Source organism: Phascolarctos cinereus, unplaced genomic scaffold, assembly GCF_003287225.1.
Source record: "Phascolarctos cinereus isolate Bilbo 61053 unplaced genomic scaffold, phaCin_HiC Scaffold_726;HRSCAF=1367, whole genome shotgun sequence".
In the NCBI taxonomy this organism is placed as follows: Eukaryota; Metazoa; Chordata; class Mammalia; order Diprotodontia; family Phascolarctidae; genus Phascolarctos; species Phascolarctos cinereus.
The window spans coordinates 413,987,060-414,004,557 of record NW_027556098.1 but is presented as its reverse complement, the minus strand read 5'-3'; the positions used below and the strand labels follow the sequence as shown (position 1 = coordinate 414,004,557).

Below are 17,498 nucleotides of genomic sequence, written 5' to 3'. Positions count from 1 at the left end.
AACAAATCTGATGATAAAAAGAATTAAGTACGCGGGTGAGGTTTGTCCCCAGAAGGGATGAAAAGCAGGGCTTTGGAATGCTTGTACTGGGATGGACCTCTTACCTCTTTGACCGACTGGTAAAGCCTAAAGACTCTTCCAAATATTGTTTTTAAATGCATCATATAACAGGTGAAGATTACAAAAGAAACCAAGAAGTTTGAGATAAAGGTATATATAGTTTTCCCATCCAAATACATGGACCTTCTAAAATCTATCAGCAGACCCGAGGTTAAGAGCCTCTGGAACAGGCGGTGTGATCCCAGGGAAAGAGTGTCTATCGCCACATCTGCTTTTAGGGGTCTCAGTCTTTTTTTTTCAACTTAAATGATAAAAAAGATCATTTTTCCATTCACAAAGCAGAACACATAAGAGGATTTTATGTGGAAACCCTGAATCTCCATTTCATACTGTGTTTGGAAGCACATAATAAATCCTACAGGTTACTTTCAGAACTGTCCTACTAGTGTATGCTTCCTCCTGAACCTTCTCGTATTCTCTGTAGTGCTAAATACTGGTCTCAGTCTTAGGAATCATAGGATTTTAGACCTGCAAAGCTCCTTAGAGCTAATATGGCAGAACTGGAGAAGACCATAGAACAGAGAATATGGGAAGTCAGAACAAGGAGGGATCTTAGAACAGAGAAAGTTAGACCTGGAAAGGTCCTTTGAGCTCAGCTAGTCCAAATCTGACATTTAATAAATGAGGGAACTGAAATCCACAAGGAAACGGATGACTAGAGTGACCCAACAAACTTGCAGAGAGCCGCCTTCTCTCTCTGGGCCCCCATTTTCCAACCCGTATAAAATGATGTGGTCAGACTAGATGGTCTCTCAATCCGTGTCTCTCTGTGAGCAGAGTGGGGTGAGGGAGTCACCTGAGGGGTCCTGCAGGCCCAGACAGAGGCCACCCCTCACCAGCCCTGCTCCCCAGATGCCTGTCTCTCCGGTCCAGCCAGTTTGGGGAGGGAGCTCTTGTTTGCGTCTCGCCCTCGAAACTACTGCTCCCACGCTCCCCCTCCTGCTTCTTGGGCCCCTGAAGCTTAAAACCGTAGGGTTGGCATACAGACTGGGGCCCAGGGACAGCCCCCTCCCATTTGAGATTCAGGATCCTGGGATACTGGGGTGGCAGCAACGGGCTGATTGATCATTCTCTGATGTCTGGCCTCTGAAGGCCTCTGCTGCCACTTCCTGCCCTGCGTTAATGGATCATGGATCAGAGAACCAAGCCCCTGGAGTGCTAGCCCTGCCTGGCCTCCATAACAAGTCCATGATGGGCCCCTGGGCAAGTCATTTGGCTGTTCTAGGCCCAGAGACCCCCATCTAGAAAATACACCTCTGCTCAGGAAGTTTCCCTAGCCCTCTGGAGATTAGTAACTAGTAACATTTTAAGGTTTGCAAAATGCTTTTACATATGTCGTTTAATCTCCACAAAAACTCTATGAGGTGGGTGTGGTTATATCCCCATTTTACAGAGACGGAAAGAAATGCTCAGGCAAATCACTTTAGCCCCCTTGGGCCTCAGTTTCCTCCTCTGTCAAATGAGGGGCTTGGACCAGATGTCCCTTGCAGAGCTCTGGATCAGTACTCGATGGGATAGCAGTGGGCTTGGTCTCTGCTTGGCTCCTGCCTCTTCCACCCCACCCAGTCACTTCCCAGAACCAGCTGCCCCCAGGCAGGGCTCCTGTTGTCTGGGCCAGGATTCTCCCATGTCTCTCAGATGCAATCAGAGGCCAGATCTGGTATCTCTCAGGGATGTGATGCAAGGAAAAGGGGGGACCGCCCCAGAGTGAACGCTGGGCTGGGTCGGGCTGGGCTGGGGGAGGAGAGAGTGAGGCCCTTGGGGCAGTTACTCATCTTAGGGCTCAGGTAAGAGGGCCCGGCTGGGGAGCAGAGCCGCCACTCCCTGGGAGATTCAGAAGAAGCAGGACCGAGCCACCATGGAGACAGAGAGGAGATGCAGCCCGGGGCTCCTCACAGCAAGTGTTCTACTCCTGTGCTTGCTCTGGCCAGGTGAGGTAGTGTTGCTCTGGGCAGGAGAGATGAGGAGACTGAGGTGGGAAGGAGACACCCCCTGCATCCCAGGCAGAGGATCTGGGGGTGAGCCCAGAAAGGCCCCCCACTCAACCCTGTCCAGAATTGTGAAAGTGCAGGAAAGGAGACAGTTGAGGGGCAGAGGAGAATCCTGGTACACCAGGAGAGGGGGAGTCACAGGGAAGGAAGTTTTCCCACCCCAGGGAGGGGGGCTGTGGGCGAGGGGGCCTTCATACCCCAAGGAAAGGTTGTAGCTATAGGAGATTAGGCTCCCTGGCCCTAGGGAGATTGGGACTATGCTTACATGGCAAAGGACCCTTCCACACTGGGCAGAGAGGGCTGTGTGGGCACTCCACCTGGGTCTCTCATCTAGAAAACACAGGAAAACAGGGAAGATTTTTCTAGACCAGGGAGAGGGGTTTTAAAGGCTATAACTCCATTGAAAAGGCTGCAAAAAAAAGGCTTCCCACCCCAAAGAGACTTCAAGGACCACAGGAGAGAGGGCTCTCCCCCTTTGGAGAGGGGAGATTGTGAGGAGCAGGCCCAAGGAAAGGGGTGGCCGAGAAAGGTCTTCCATCTACAGAACAAAGGGGGAGGATTGTAAGGAAGAAGTCCCGACCTCGGAGTTAGAGCCGTCAGTCAGATGGGTCTCTTAGCTCGGGGAGAGGGGCTCACCGGGATGCGGCTCTTTCATGATGGGCACAAGAACAGGGTGGAGAGGGGAAGAAGGTTCTTACAGTGGGTTTGGCCCTCCCCCAGGTGCCTCAGCTCTTAAATGCTATAGCTGCATTCAGAAAGCCGATGAAGGATGCTCCCCGGAGAAGATGAAGGTGGTGACGTGCCCCGCAGACCAGGGAGTCTGCACAGAGACTGTGGGGGCCGTGGAGACCAGTAAGTGAGGCTCCCCTGGAGGGAGGAGCTGGCACATGGAGGGTGGGTGGGAGCCGACAGCTTCAAATGAGTTCACTGGGCAAATCCAGACTCCCAGACCCAAGCCACTGTGCTGGCCGGTTTCCTTCACTGGGGTAAGTCTGAGGTCTCCTTGGCAGTGGAGGTAAGCAAGTACTCAGAGGTCTAGGGGCCTGAAGGTCATAAATCTAAGATTTGGAGATGGGCAGAGCCCCCAAGGACTTGAGAGGAAGGGGTTTCTGAGTCACCTCCTGTTTCTATTAGACTCAGCTACTTTCACTGGGGAAGGCAAGGCTTCCAAGTGGTCCAGACTCACCTAGGTTTGGCTAAGAATACATTCCCCTGAAGCTTTATCACATGGAACCTTGCCCTCCACCCCCAGACCCCTGGGCATTCAGCCCATCACTTCATTGGGCCACACTCCACAACTCCACTCCCACCTCTGACTCAGAGACCCCAGGCCCCACCCCATCTGACTGCTCCCTCCTCTGAGTCCTCCCCACTGAGCGCTCCCTTTGAGTCCCCTTCTCCAGCTCTAAACTTTTAGCCCTCCCCATTACGAGTTCTTTCCCTTCAAGCTCCCTCCCCTCTCAAACCCATGTCTGAGCCCCCTCACCTCTGAGTCCTCCCCCTCTGCATCCTCGCCCTCTGGACCCTCCCTATTCTGACCCTTCTCTTCTCTTCCCCGCCCTGGCTCTTCCCTCCAGTTCACGGGCAGTTCTCTTTGGCCATCCGAGGCTGTGGATCAGGCCTTGCAGGAAAGAATGACCGAGGGCTGGACCTGCACGGGGTCCTGGCCTTCCTGCAGCTGCAGCAGTGCGATAAGGACCTGTGTAATGCCCAGCTCAACCTTACCTCACACCCCCTGAACCCCAGCGGTAAGCCAACGGGAGTCCCAGGATTCTGGAAGGTGGGGGTGGGGCAGGAGTCCTGTTCTCTGGATTTGGAACCAGAGGATCTGGGTTCAAATTCCAACTTTGCTACTCACTAGCTGTGTGACCTTGGGCAAGTCACTTCCTTACCCTAGACCCTGGTTTCCCCCTCTAAAATGAAGAGGTTGAACTAGATGATCTCCAGGATGCAGTCCAACTCTAAATCCTACCCTTCTGTCTAAGGGCAGCCCTGGGGAAGAAACCCAGAAATGGGGGAGGGGGCTGGGGACTGAGTGGGAGACTTGGTGGGAATGTGAAAGGTGAGGCAGGACTGGTAAAGGGTAGGAGGACAGAGTCTACAAATGACAATCTCGTGATATCAACTTTGGTTCCTGACAATAGTCTGGAAGGTATCATTGAAAGGATGGTTAGTGACTCTTTAGAAAGGGAAGCAGAGATCCCAAAGAGCCAGCACAGGAACTGGTCATGCAAGACTTAACTTAATTTCATTTCTGACAGGCTTGCAAGACTGGCAGTCAGATCAAGGGATTGCAGCTGGTACAGTTGATAGGAATTTCCCCCAAGTGTGTGACGAAGGATCTCATTCAATTTTTTTTTTCCTGGACAAGATGGAGAGATCTTCTCAGGCCAGGCAATGATATAGTTTGGTGGGTGCAGAATTGGTGGAATAGCTAGATCCAAAGAGTGGCCATTAGCAGTTCATCTCAAGGAGGAGGTCTCTAGTGGAGGGCCCCAGGGTTCTGTGCTTGGACCTGTGCTGTTTAATAAATCAATGCCTTTAGGCATAGTCAATATGCTCATCAAATTCACAAACAACACAAAGCTGGGGGGCTATTCTAAGATGCTGGGTGACAATGTCTGGATTCCAAAAGACTGTGACATGATGGAACATTGGGCCAGCTCTAATAAGATGACATTTTTAAAAAATGTACTGGTGTAGGGCAGCTCCTGGTGTGGAGTTTCCTTCCTCAATGCAGATCTGTGCCCTCTCTGCAACAACTTAGGTGGAGTGACTTGACCAGGGTCAGACATCCAGGGAGTGTCAGAGGCAGGCCTCGAACCCGAGTCTTCCTGACTCTAAGGTCCATACTCTATCTACTGTGCCAATCTGCCTCCCCCAAGATGGCATTTTTTCAGACGTTTTCAGTCACGTCCAAGTCTTCATGATGCCATTTGGGGTTTTCTTGGCAGAGATACTGGAGTGGTTTGCCATTTCTTGCTCCAGATTATTTTACAGATGAAGAAACTAAGGCAAACAGGGTTGAGTGACTTGCCCAGGGTTACACAGCAATAAGTGTCTGAGGTCAAATTTGATCTCACAAAGATGAGTCTTCCTGACTCCAAATCCAGCATTCTATGCACCATGGTGCCACCTAGCTGCCCAAAGATGTTGTGCTAAGACTAAATGTAAACTTCCACACTTCAGCAAAAAGGAAAAAACCAAACCTCTCAAGTCCAAGATTGGGGTGGTGGGGTGGGGCAGAACGACATGGCTAAGCAGTTCATCTGAAAAAGATCTTGGAATTTTAGTGGACCACAAGCTCAACATAAGTCAACAGGATCAAGGAATTAGAAAGTTAATTTAATCTTAGATTGAATTAAGAAAGACAATGTCAAGTGTCTAGGGAGGGTACAATCCCTGCATCCTCTGCCTTGGTTAGACCCTATCAGGAATGTCAGGCTCAGTTCTGGGCATTTCATTTGGCCGAGGTCAGTGGGGGGCAGCCCAGAGGAAGGTGAACAACCACATTCATGCCAAGTGAGCTTATGAGCATCAGTTGAAGAAACGGGCGGGGGTTGTGTGCCCAGGAGAAGAAAAGACTTGGTGGGGTACATGGGATCGTTTTTAAAATATTTGGAAGATGTTTTACATGATGGCGCAAATATAAACTGTAGCAAATTGCTTACCATCTTAGTGGGGAGGGATGGGAAGGAGGAGAGGAGAAAAATTTGGAACTCAAAATTTTATAAAAAGAGAATAGTAAAAATTGTCTCTACATGTAATTGAAAAAAATACAATTTTAAAAATACTTGGAAGAAGTATTTGGTGGGGTTCACTCGGCCCTAACCTAAAGCTAAGAACCTCGGGTTCCCGTTGAAGAGGGGTGGAATTCAGATCAATGAAAGGAAAGATGTCCAGAGATTAGAGCAATTCCAAAGTCAAAGTCTTGTCTTGGGATATGGTGGGTTTCTCCTCTTGGAGGTCTTCAAGCAAAGGCTGGAGGACCCCATATCTGGCTGGCTGTTGTCTGTAAATGGGTTGCATTAGATGGTGTCTGGGGTACACTCTTCGGAGGGTGTAGCCCGACTAAAGGCTGGGCCAGAGACTTAGAACAGAAAGGTGGGGAGGGGGCAAAGTCGCAATGAAGTCTATGGAATTGGGGGCAGGGAATCTCACTAATGGCTCCTCTCTCTCCACCCATCGCCAACCCAGGGAATGAGAGTGCCCACGAGCCCAACGGTGTTCAGTGCTACAGCTGTGTGGGGCTGAGCCGGGAGGCATGCACAGGCACAAAGCCCCCCCCTGGCCCAATGCTACAACGCAGGTGACCGGGTGCACAAGGGCTGCTTCGATGGAAACGTCACTCTGACCGCAGGCGAGTGGTCCTGGGGCATCGCTCCTCATGGAGCCTTGGTGGAAGCAGCCCAATGGTACCATCCCCCCAGCTAGAGGCCGGTCACAAGGGCGCTAAAGGCAAACAGTGAAACAGCTCCTGCTCTCCTGAGGCTTACATCTGACTGGGTGGGGTGCAGGATACAACATACCCACAGATGATGAAATAAAAAGTGATTTGAAGGGGGAGAGAACAGTAATAATTTGGAAGTCTGGGGTGGGGGTGGGGAAGGGCTGGAAATGTTCTGTAAGAGGTTCCCTCACCTCCTTTCCTCCTCTGCAAAGCCTTATGGGAGACGGAGAACTCACTTCCACTCCATCAAGGGAAATAGTGTCCCGCCCCTCAAGCCCTTTCCTTTCACCCCCAGTGGGAACATAATCCCTTCTAGGGAGAAGACAATGTCAAACCACTCCCGTGTCCTTGCCATGAAAACCCCAAAAGGGGTCACAGAGTCGGACCTGGCTAAAAACGCGGCAGGGCACTATACTTGACCACGTTCTATCCAGTACACTGGGGAATCATGGTATCTTTTCAATGCTACCATGTTACAGAGTTGGAAACTGAGGCCTTGGAAGGGACAGGGATTCACTCATGGGTCCTCAGTAAATTTGGAGAAGAATTGGGACTGGGAGCTGGGCTCCCTGACCAACTGCCCCCAGGGCTCTGGGAGTTCTGCGCTAACCGGCTGCCCACCCCCCATGCTTTCCCTTAGCCAATGTGACGGTGTCGATGCCCGTCCGAGGCTGTGTCCAGGATGAGGCGTGCACCAGAGATGGAGTGACCGGCCCAGGCTTCTCCCTCAGCGGCTCCTGCTGCACCGGATCGCGCTGCAATGCTGATCTCCGGAACAAGACCTACTTTGCCCCTGGCATCCCGCCCCTCGTGGTGCTACCCGTGCCACAGCCCACAGCTACCTCCCACCCAAACTCGACAGTGACAAAGACCCCAGCATCCTCCAGTGTTTCAACTCCCAGACCTGCAGCCTCCTCAAGCCTGGCCCCATCCACCACTCTTCAGGCTCCAACCAAGGAGTCAGCCTCTCCCTCTGAGAAACCTGTGGAGACCTTCAGAGAGGAGGAAGGGGCCAGCGGAGGGGCCATCGGTCATAGCGATCGAAGCAACATGGGACAGCTCCCCCCTAAAGGTGGTTCCCAACACCCAACTAATGGGAGTGCCAGGACCCTGGGCCTTCCACGGGTGTTGCTCCTAGTAGCTATTGCTGCTAGGACCCTCCTGTGATCCCCTGCCCCTTCCTCCCATCCCCCATCCCTTGTGGTCCTGGGACTCCCTTCCCTGAACACGAATTCCCTTCTGTTCCCTGGGCTGGGCTGGTCCCAGCCCAAGCCAAATTCTTTCCTTGTCCCGCCCCACCAGGCGGAGCAGGTCTCATCAGTCCTGAAAATAAAATGACCCTGTATTTAAGAACTCGCCCAAGTTGTTTATTCTTAGGACAAGGAGAACTTGGGGGAAATTGCTCTGAGGGAGGGCTCAAAGTGTGATGTAAGCGATGGAGGAGGGTAGCATGGAGTTGGCTACTTTGGCAATCAGGAGGGAGGGAGGCAGAATTGGGGACAGAATTTACTGGGAGGTACCACAGGGGAGGAGAAACAGTTGTGACATCAGTGGGGCAGAGACATACCTAGGAATTTTGTCACCTGACAAAATTCAGTTCAGTAGCTCCCCAGACCACCCCTCCTTTAGATACTTTCCTACACTCTGGAATGGCTGAGGGGCCAAGAAGCAACTTCCTAACTTCTCAGCTCGGTCCTTGTCCTGTCTCTTCATCTGTGGATAGCAACTAGAAAAGACTCCCCGTTTCTAGGGGGTTCCCTGCCTGTCTTCCTGGGTTTAATGTGCTCAGGAGCCCTGGAGCGCTTCCTCTGCCTAGGTGGAAAGACCTGCTGAGAAGTAGACCTCCAGCCCAGAGGAGGAAGGTTCCAGGACTCCCTCTCTCTGTTTTGAAAGTAGTCCCAGGGACTGTACCCATGAGCAGCTCATGCCTATCATCAGCCTTCCAGCAGATACGTCCAGGCCTGCTGCTTATCCTAGAGCTAGCTGGAGCCTCTTGGCAGTCACCTGCCCAGGGCCATGAAGGCGCTCCTGAAGTCAGCTCCTTGTACAAAGCCTTGGCTGCCCCAGCGTGGTTATGGTTCTTACATTAGGGAAATACTGCAGATCTTGGGGAGAAGGGAAAGAGGGTAGTTGAAATTATTAGTAGATACCACTGGGAGAGGGGAAAGTAAGGAGAGGTAACAGGTGGCTAGAGGGGAGAAAAATACTGGGAAATTCTATGAGATGGAAGGATAGGGACTGAGCCTATGATTTTATTAGTGCTTGGAAGTCAATAAGCACTTAAAATTTTTTAAAAATATTTTTTCCCAATTACATATAAAACTATTTTTTTTTTTGGCTAGGCAATGGAGTTAAGTGACTTGCCCAGGGTCACACACCTGGTAAATGTCAAGTGTCTAAGGCCAGATTTGAACTCAGGTCCTTCTGACTCCAGGGCTGGTGCTCATATAAAACTATTTTTAACCTTCATGTTCTTACGATTTTGAGCTCTAAATTCTTTCCCACCCTCTCTCCTCTTCCTCTTACTTGAGAAGGCAAGCAATTTGATAGAGGTTATACATGTGCAGTCATGCAAAATGTTATTTCCATATTGTCATTCAAGAGGCACTCTATTTATTTATTTATTTATGGCTAGGCAATGGAGTTAAGTGACTTGCCCAGGGTCACGCAGCTAGTAAGTGTTAAGCATCTGAGGCTGGATTTGAATTCAGGCCCTCCTGAATCCAGGTCCATTGCTCTATCCACTGTGCCACCTAGCTGCCCAAGAAGCACTTCTTAAAGCGCCTACTATGTGTCAGGTATGGGCTAAGCATTGGAGATACAGAGAAGCAGAAAAGGTCCCTGCTTTCAATGAATTTGCGGTTAAATAGGGGAGACCACAGGTAAACTATTATGCACAAACAAAATCTATACCAGATAAATCAGAGATAATCTCAGACGGAAGGTGTTAACATTAAGTAGCACCAGGAAAGGCTTCTCGAAGAAGGTGAGATTTAGCTGAGAATCCAAGGAAGCCGAGAGGCATGAGGGAGAGAATTCCCAGTCGGAGATGGTGCGTTTTGGTTCTAGGAGCAGCAGGGAGGCCGGTGAGTCATCCTGTACTCGGAGGGGTGGGGGCCAGGGAGGCGTAGGCAAACCGGAAAGGTAGGAGAGGCCAGGTTACGAAGGCCTTTGAACACCCAACAGAGGATTTTGTGTTTGATTCTAGAGGCAAGGGGAAGCCACCGGAGCTTTTTAAATAGGAAGGTGACATGGTCAGACTTGAGGAAGATCCCAGGCAGAGCAGAGCAGGCGGGCTGGAGCGCTTGGGGAGACCAACCAGGAGCGTTACATAAACCAGGTGTGAAGTGATGAGGGTCTGCACCAGGCTGGGGTCAGTGTCAGAGGAAAGAAGGAGGAAGAGGAGGTATGGAGAGATGGTAAATAGGTAAGATTGACCATATATGGCGACCAATTGGATGGGGATGGGATGGGCAGTGAGAGAAAGTAAGGACTGGAGGAAGATACCCAGGTTTCAAACCTGGGTAACAGGAGGATGGTGGCGCCATAACCACAATTATAAGGAAGTGACTACGGAGTAACTATGATTTTGTTAGTGTTTGGAAGCCAACAACCACTTAAATTAAAAAAAAATTTTTTTCCAATTACATATAAAACTATTTTTAATCTTCATTTTTTACAATTTTGATTTTTTGGGGGGGTTAGGCAATGGGGTTAAGTGACTTGCCCAGGGTCACACAGCTAGTAAGCGTTATGTGTCTGAGGCCACATTTGAACTCAGGTCCTCCTGAATCCAGGGCCAGTGCTGTATCCACTGCACCATCTAATTGCCCCTGCAATTTTGAGTTACAAATTCTCTCCCACCTCTCTCCTCTTCCTCCTCGAGGAAATAACAAGGAAGTCAGAAAGAGAAGATAGGTTTGGGGGGAAAGATGAGTATAGTTTTGGATATGTTGAGCTTAAGAGGTTGGTAAGACATTCCGTATGAAGTGTCTAACCAGCAGCTGGAGAAGTGAGACTGGAAATCAGAGAGAGGTTAGGGCTGGAAAGAAAAATCTAAGAATGGCAACTGAATCCGTGGGAGCTCAGACAAGATCATCAAGTGAGATAGTGTGGGAGGTTTGAGGAAGGATGAGAGGCTGGGAGAGCCGCTGTGGAGAGAGGGAGATTGAGTCAGTTAGGGAGGGGTAAAGAATCACCTACTGTCAGTGAGAGATCGTGTAACTTAAACTCCCAAAGGAGGAAACTGCTTTTATCAAAGTAGGTCAACACCTCTTTTGCAACCTGTAGTCTGAGGGCTGTTAGGTGGCGCCATAATGCACAGCACTGGACCTGCAGTCAGGAGGACTCATCTTCCTGAGTTCAAATGTGGCCTCAGACACTTACCAGCTGTGTGACCCTGGGCAAGTCACTTCACCGTGTTCGCCTCAGTTTCCTCATCTGTACCATGAGCTGCAGAAGGAAATGGCAAACCACTCCAGGTTCTTTGTCAAGAAAATCACAAAAAGCAAGGTCGCAGAGAGTCGGACACAGCTGAACAACAAGAAAATGGGAAGAATAATAATAATAGCACCTATTGCCCATGGTTGTTGTGAGGATAAAATGAGATAATGTTATTACCAGGAGGAACCATATCGCATAAAAGCATAAATTCAGAAGTGGAAGGCACCCCCGTGGTCTTTTCTGAGACAGACAGGGTATGGGACCAAGAGAAGAGTTGGTTTGGGATGCTGCCTCTGGCTGTGTGACCTTGAGGAAGTCAAAGTGAACCTCTCTGAAACTCAGTTTGCTCCTCTGCAAAATGGGATGCTAACAGCACCCCACCTCCTGCTCACAGAGATAGTCTATGGAAGGGGCCTTGCAAGCTTTGCAGAGTTACCCACAGGACATCTGCTGCTGTTATAGCCCCTGAGGAATCAACAGGGTGCAAAGGGAAGGGGGCTGGATTTGAGCGCCTGGGTTCAAATCCCCTAAGTAGCACGTGAGGCCTCCATATGTGTGTGGGTGGATTTCTCCCCCCATTCCTCCATCGTGGTATCTCCCACTCTCTGAATCTCTGTGGCATTTTGAGAGATACCACAGAAAGATGGGAGAAGAAACCACCAGGGCCTAAAATACAGCTTCATTACCTTCCCCAGCCCTCAACTTTGTGTGGCCTGACCCTTCCTCGTCCATTTTTGTAAGGGGCTCTCCTATTGGTTGTGGGAAGCGGGAGGAGGTGTGAAGAGGGAAAGGAGCAGGACGTGGAGCACGTGGGAGTCACGTTGATCAACCGTTCACTGGCCAATGGGGAGAGAAGCCCCTCTCTGGAGCCAAGGACGACGATGCCCCACCCACTCCTTAAAATAGCCAATAGGAACCCATCCCTCAGCAAGGCTTTGGCCAATGGGGCATGGTGAGATGGGGGGGTGGACGGTAAAGGCTGGCTGACCAATGGGGCGGGGACTCTTCCCCCAATCTCCTTGGTGAAGGGTGGGAACTGGCAGACTGGCCCCGCCCCCTGTCCACGGGCTCGGGGGAGGGGCCGTTGGGGCGGGAGGGTAGAAAGGTTGGGAGGCGGGGCTTCGCTGGGGGTGGGAAGGGAGAGGAGAGGCCGGAGAAGGGCCTTTGGGGGTGGACCCTGATGTGGAAGAGGGTGGTCTGGGGGCGAGGCTCATGGGGCAAAGGAGGGGCATAGGATTGGATGGGGCGAGGCTTGTGTTTTGGGGAGGGTGGAGGCGGGACTTAGGGTTGGGGGAGGGGAGGAGCTTGCTGTGTAAGAGAGAGGGGATCCTTGGGGGGAGGGTCTTGGTGTGCTACAGAAACGCTTGTTGATGGGGGGAGGGCTTAGGCGTTGGGGAAGGATGGGGTTGGGGGCTTCTCCAACTGCCTGAGCCCCTGCCCCCTCAGAGGCCCCTCTAAGACCTTAGAAATCCTGGGAGGGGAGGGGAGCCTCCTGGTGTGGGGGGCTGCCATCGGGGAGGACACAGAAGGGGGGGTGCTTGGGTCCCCCGTAGTGGGGGGCTTGGGGGAGCTGAGCAGGGGGCGTGCCTGTCATTTCCCTGCTCTCTTCGTTCCCACAGAGTCGGGAGTCCCAGGGGCCAGGGACGACCCAAGACAAGACAATCGCAGGTTCTAGGAGAGTCCAGACCGCGGCATGGCATGTGCCCGTTTCCCGCTGCTCCTCGGCCTCGTGGGAGCCTCCCTCGCCCTCGTGGGAGCCTCCCTCGCCCAGCCTGGTGTGTGTGCGGGCGCGCGTATGAATCCCCGGGGCTCGAGTCAGGCGCTGACCATGTCCTCTGCAGAGGACCGTGTGCATGTGTGTGTGTGTGTGTGTGCATGTGTGAGTATGTGTGTATGTGCGTGTGAATCCCCGGGGGTCGGGTCAGGCGCTGACCATGCCCTGCCCCCTCCGCAGAGGAACGCGGCATCATCCCCATTTTCCCACTGCTGCCGCCCATCACCTGTTACCACACCGAGATGCTGTACCTTGGGCGGAAACTGAATTCGGAGCCCGAGCTTTGGATCTCCAGCCTGCAGCACTCCAGGCTCTGTGAGACGTGGGAGGTGTGTCAGGAGACCCTGCTGATGCTGGAGACAGGTAAACTGAGGACAGCTGGCAGAAGGAGGGGGTAGTGGGGACAGTGCCTTTGAATCAGGCTGTTTTATCTAGAAAGTTAAGGGGGTTTATTAGAGGATTTCATAAAGTACTAGGAGCTTTTACAATCTATGATTCACTTACCGTCTCTGGACTGAGTCTCTTCATCTGTATGTAGCCCCTGTGTTCCCCCCACATGTGGGGCTCCCAGCAAAGCTCGCGGCACTCTGTGGGTCAGCACCCACTAAAAACGGGAGCTCGATTACTTGTGTAAGCCGGCCAGGGGAGCCATTAGTTCAAGACCAAAGCGGTGGCGGTGATAAAGGCCCCCTGCCGTGTATACAGAGGACACCTGCTCTCACAGGTTACCACCCCCTACAAAAGGGAAAAACAGGTGTGGAGAACACGGTGATGTGGGGACAAATGTAGGAGGCACATACCTGCTCCTGCACTGCTCCCGACTCCGCAAGTTTGCCCCGCTAGCTCTCGTGATGTGGCCGCTGCGCTGCTCTCTGCTGCCATCTGCTGAGTAATGCTCGCTACTAATGTGTGCTGTCTAGCAGGACAGTTCTTTGAGTAAAGAGCTTGGGCTGTGACTCCCATCCTCCCTCACCGAGCCAGGGAGGGAGCTAAGGCCAGCAGAATGCCCTCACGCAAAGGGTCCGCCGCTATCCAGAGCTGACTCTGACTCCACCATCCCAGACAACTATCTGAGTTAGGGGAAAGAATTCCATTTACCTCCAGGAACATCCTTGGTCAAATTCTTATGTCCCCAAACCTGGGTCAAGGATCTGGCCAGAAAAGACCCCCAGGAGAAGTCTGGAGTTTTGAGATCAGAGACCCCACTTTGTTCCTCAGATCCTTTTTGACACACAAAAGAAACCGGGCCATCTCTAAAGCCGGGTGAAGAAGGCAAGGGCATTGCCCTCCCTCTTGCTGGTCCACATTCTTGCCTTTCTTACGGGGCATCTGCCTGGCCTGTGCCCTGTCTTCTTGCCAGTTCAAAACCAGCTATCTTTCTATGGACATGTAACAAGGGGGATGATACAGGGCTGTCACCATGAGGCAGGTGGAGGACAGGGTGATGAGAATAGATGTCTGGAGGTTTTTATGTTGTCTGTTAGATGACCTGAGCCCCCCGCTCCCCCCGGGGGTCCCAGCCCCTGCCAACCTGCTCCTCCTCTCCTAGGGCCCCAGTCACTGATCTTGGGCAGTAAGGGCTGCACACCAGCAGGGAACCGGCTCTCCGGGGTCACGGAGCACTTGGGCCCAGCAGGAATCATTATCACCTCCTACATCCACTTCTGCAATATCAACTACTGTAACAACTTAACCAGCACAGACCCGGTGCTGAGACCCAAGGCTCGCCTAGGTAGCCCAGGCCTCGAGGGGTTCGTGGCCCCTGCCCTCTCACCGGCAGGATCTCCTAGCGCTTTTCCCTCCTTTGCCTAGAGCTCCTGATCTTCCAATACTTTCTATGCCCTCTCAACCTGTGGTATCTACCAGTAACCCCTTGCCCCAATCTACTTCCCCGAAGTCTCTGTCCCTCTCCCCTGTAGTATGTCCCATGGTCCCTCCCCGTGGTATTTCTCAGGCTCCCCATTACCTCATCTGCTGATCTAGACCACCTGCCCTACAATTCCTTCATCTATTTAGAGCCCACCCACCTAGTGTTGACCGTAGGGAAGGACCTCAGAGATCATCTCACCCAACATCCTCATGGGATGCTATTGTCTCTACTTGAAGCTGGAAAAACTCAGTTTTATCACTGGGAAGCCAGCTAGCCAGCCTCCGTCTTAGATAGCATGCATCATCCAAAGACCACCCAGGTGCTTCTACTTTCTAGCTGATGGTAACCCCCTCATTTTATAAACAAGGGATGAAGACTCCAAGATGAGACTTCCTCTAGTCACAAACAAGTCAGGGGCAGAGTCGGGATTCATACCCAGGCCCCCTGACTCTTTGTTCAAGGGCCACCACATGGCATTGTCTCCCAGACAAGCCATTCAAAACATAGGCACCTGGCATGTTTTCAGGATTCAGACCCTGACACTAAATCCCTAGTTAGTCACCCTGTGTGATGCCCAATTTCCCCAAAGAACTGCATAGGCAACCTAATAGTGGTGGGGAGCCTGGCATTCGTTGGCAGGGCTGGTCCTTGGGAAACAGACTCAGTTTACTGGCTGTGTGTGTGTTCCAAGCCTCCTAGCAAGAGTAGAATCTGTCTTAGGTGGTGTAGACTTTGTGAGCCCAGAGTCACATCTACAACTCAGTGAGGCAGCAAAGCGTGACCAAGATGTCACCTAAGAAACGGCCAGTGTCTGGGATAACTGATGGGCAGCCCCTGCGCTCTTGCCCTTGCAATGCAATGAGCATGTTGGGGGCTCCCTAGCAGTGACCATAGGAAGACGAATGGTCAGAGTTGAGGGCGGGGCAGGCATCCTTGTACAGAGTGCCCGTATCCAGGAGATAACAGGTTGCTGGGATATTTGGGAGACAATTGGTTGGAGGCTGTCCTCAGTGAAGGGCCTCCTTGGGATCCCAGGCCCCTCTCACCTGGGGTATTCCTCCTTCAGTGCCTACCCCAGTGACACCCCTTCCTTTCCTCCAGTCACTGGAGACCCAGACAATGCCTTGCACTGCCCAACCTGCTTGGCCTTGTACTCCTGCCCCAAAAAGGTCCGCCTGCGTAGGTGCAGTGAGAAGGCCGTGAGGTGCTACAATGGAACCATCCAGATCAAGGGAGGTGAGCACCAGCTGGGCAGATCAGCCCCTTAGAGTGGGGGTGGTCCTGAGTGTCACATGGAAGGAGGTGATGTGGTGTGCACCAGGGAAGCAGACAGTATCCTCCAGAGATGGTCCAGGCCCCAGAGGTGCCTTTCCTAAAGCCTTAGGGCTGGGGGGAAGAACCCTGGGTTTGGTCTTCTTTTAAAATTTATTTATCTTTGTTTTGGTGAGGCAATTGGTGTTAAGTGACTTGCCTAGGGTCACACAGCTGTTACATGTCAAGTGTCTGATCTGAGGCTGGATTTGAACTCAGGTCCTCCTGACTCCAGAGCCGGTGCTCTATCCACTGCACCACCTAGCTGATGCTGGGTTTGGTCTCCTTAAAGACATGGATTGGAACCCCAGTGCTGCCTCTTACTATTTGTATGACCTCTGGCCACTTTTCTGGGGCAACTGGACAAGATGGTCTCCAAGGCCCAGATCAGACCTTTGTGATTCTAAGAGGGAGGTTGGTAGAGTAGATGGAGTGAATGCTGGGCTCAGGACCTGCCTTGCTAGCTGTGGGATTCTGGGAAGGTCCAGAGTTCCAGAGTCCAGGTTCCTTATCTGGGTGGTTGTGAGCAGGAAATGAAATAACGCACCTACAGCCAGGTATAGCTGCTAGAATCCTAGGCCAGGATTCAAACGCAGGGCCTCAACCCCAGAGGCTTTCCACTATGCTGCTGCTGTCTTAGAGATTTCTAGACTCAGAACTCAGAGGGACCTCAGAGACCACTGGCCCACAGGTTCCCACGTTCCTAGATCTGGGCCAGGAGAGGCCCTTGGAGGCCTGCCAGTCACTTTATAGATAAGGAAAATGAGGCCTCACGAGGAGAAGGCACTTCCTCAAGGTCAGATATTGGGTTAGCGGCAGAAGTAGGGTCTTGAAAACCAGCCTCCAAACCAGGGTTCATGGCTCTTGACACTGTGCCATCCACCTGGTGTCTCTCTCTCTCTGGTCTCTCCCCTGCCCTCGTAGAAGGCACCTCGTATGACCTGGGCTTGCTTGGCTGCTCCACTGTGCCCAGCTGTGAGTTATTCCTCGGCATGAAGACAATCGGCCCATTCACCCTGAGTGAGAAGTGTCTGGACCACCACAGTGACTTTTGGCCAAGGAGACAGGGTGCCGCTCGGCCCAGCTGGGCCTGGACCCTTGGGCTGGGACTGCTTCTCACCCTGTAAGCCGAGGCATCCTCAGAACAGACATCCCTTAGATTCTTGCAGGAAGAGGTGCAGCGGGGAGCCCCCGTAGGCCCATGGGGCTGCCTGGGGGCCAGAAGAAAAGGCCCTGAGATCCCAGGGGCAGGAGGTGTGCCCAAAGTCCCACTAACCCCAACACAAAGCCGTCTGCTGATTGGTATTCGATAAAGATTTAAATGTACTGTTCTATTACTCCTGTCTGCTGCTAACACTTATCGTTAATCATGTATAATAACGGTAACAATTCACTTCTTCCTTGGGCTCTCCTCAAAGTGCATTTTCTCCCTTCAATTAGGATCCCCCCAGATTCAAATCTTGGCTCTAACTATTCCCTCCCTGGGCCTCAGTTTCCTTCATATAAAGTGAAAAAGATGGACCAGATGATGTCTAAAGC

General features: G+C 52.0%; 2 protein-coding genes across 4 annotated transcripts; both read left to right on the top strand.

Annotated features, from left to right (window-relative positions):
• Positions 1-1,547: 1,547 nt before the first annotated feature.
• LYPD3 (LY6/PLAUR domain containing 3) lies at positions 1,548-7,895 on the top strand. Its single transcript, XM_021003849.2, is given in 6 exon segments — positions 1,548-2,051; positions 2,832-2,963; positions 3,689-3,859; positions 6,309-6,391; positions 6,393-6,471; positions 7,202-7,895. Coding segments are annotated over 6 exon segments (1,065 nt in total). The 5' UTR covers positions 1,548-1,978; the 3' UTR covers positions 7,729-7,895.
• A 4,168-nt stretch (positions 7,896-12,063) lies between these two features.
• On the top strand, positions 12,064-17,296 carry TEX101 (testis expressed 101). 3 transcript variants are annotated; one of them, XM_021003269.2, is made up of 6 exons: positions 12,064-12,109; positions 12,624-12,779; positions 12,959-13,141; positions 14,328-14,510; positions 15,750-15,884; positions 16,884-17,296. In XM_021003269.2, exons 2-6 carry the CDS (start codon positions 12,698-12,700, stop codon positions 17,084-17,086), a joined length of 786 nt encoding a protein of 261 aa, XP_020858928.1. In that variant the 5' UTR covers positions 12,064-12,109; positions 12,624-12,697; the 3' UTR covers positions 17,087-17,296. The 3 variants fall into 3 exon arrangements, with proteins under 3 accessions (XP_020858928.1, XP_020858930.1, XP_020858933.1); XM_021003271.2 differs by lacking the exon at positions 12,064-12,109 and adding an exon at positions 12,296-12,316; XM_021003274.2 differs by lacking the exon at positions 12,064-12,109 and having other exon boundaries at positions 12,566-12,779.
• Positions 17,297-17,498: the final 202 nt, after the last annotated feature.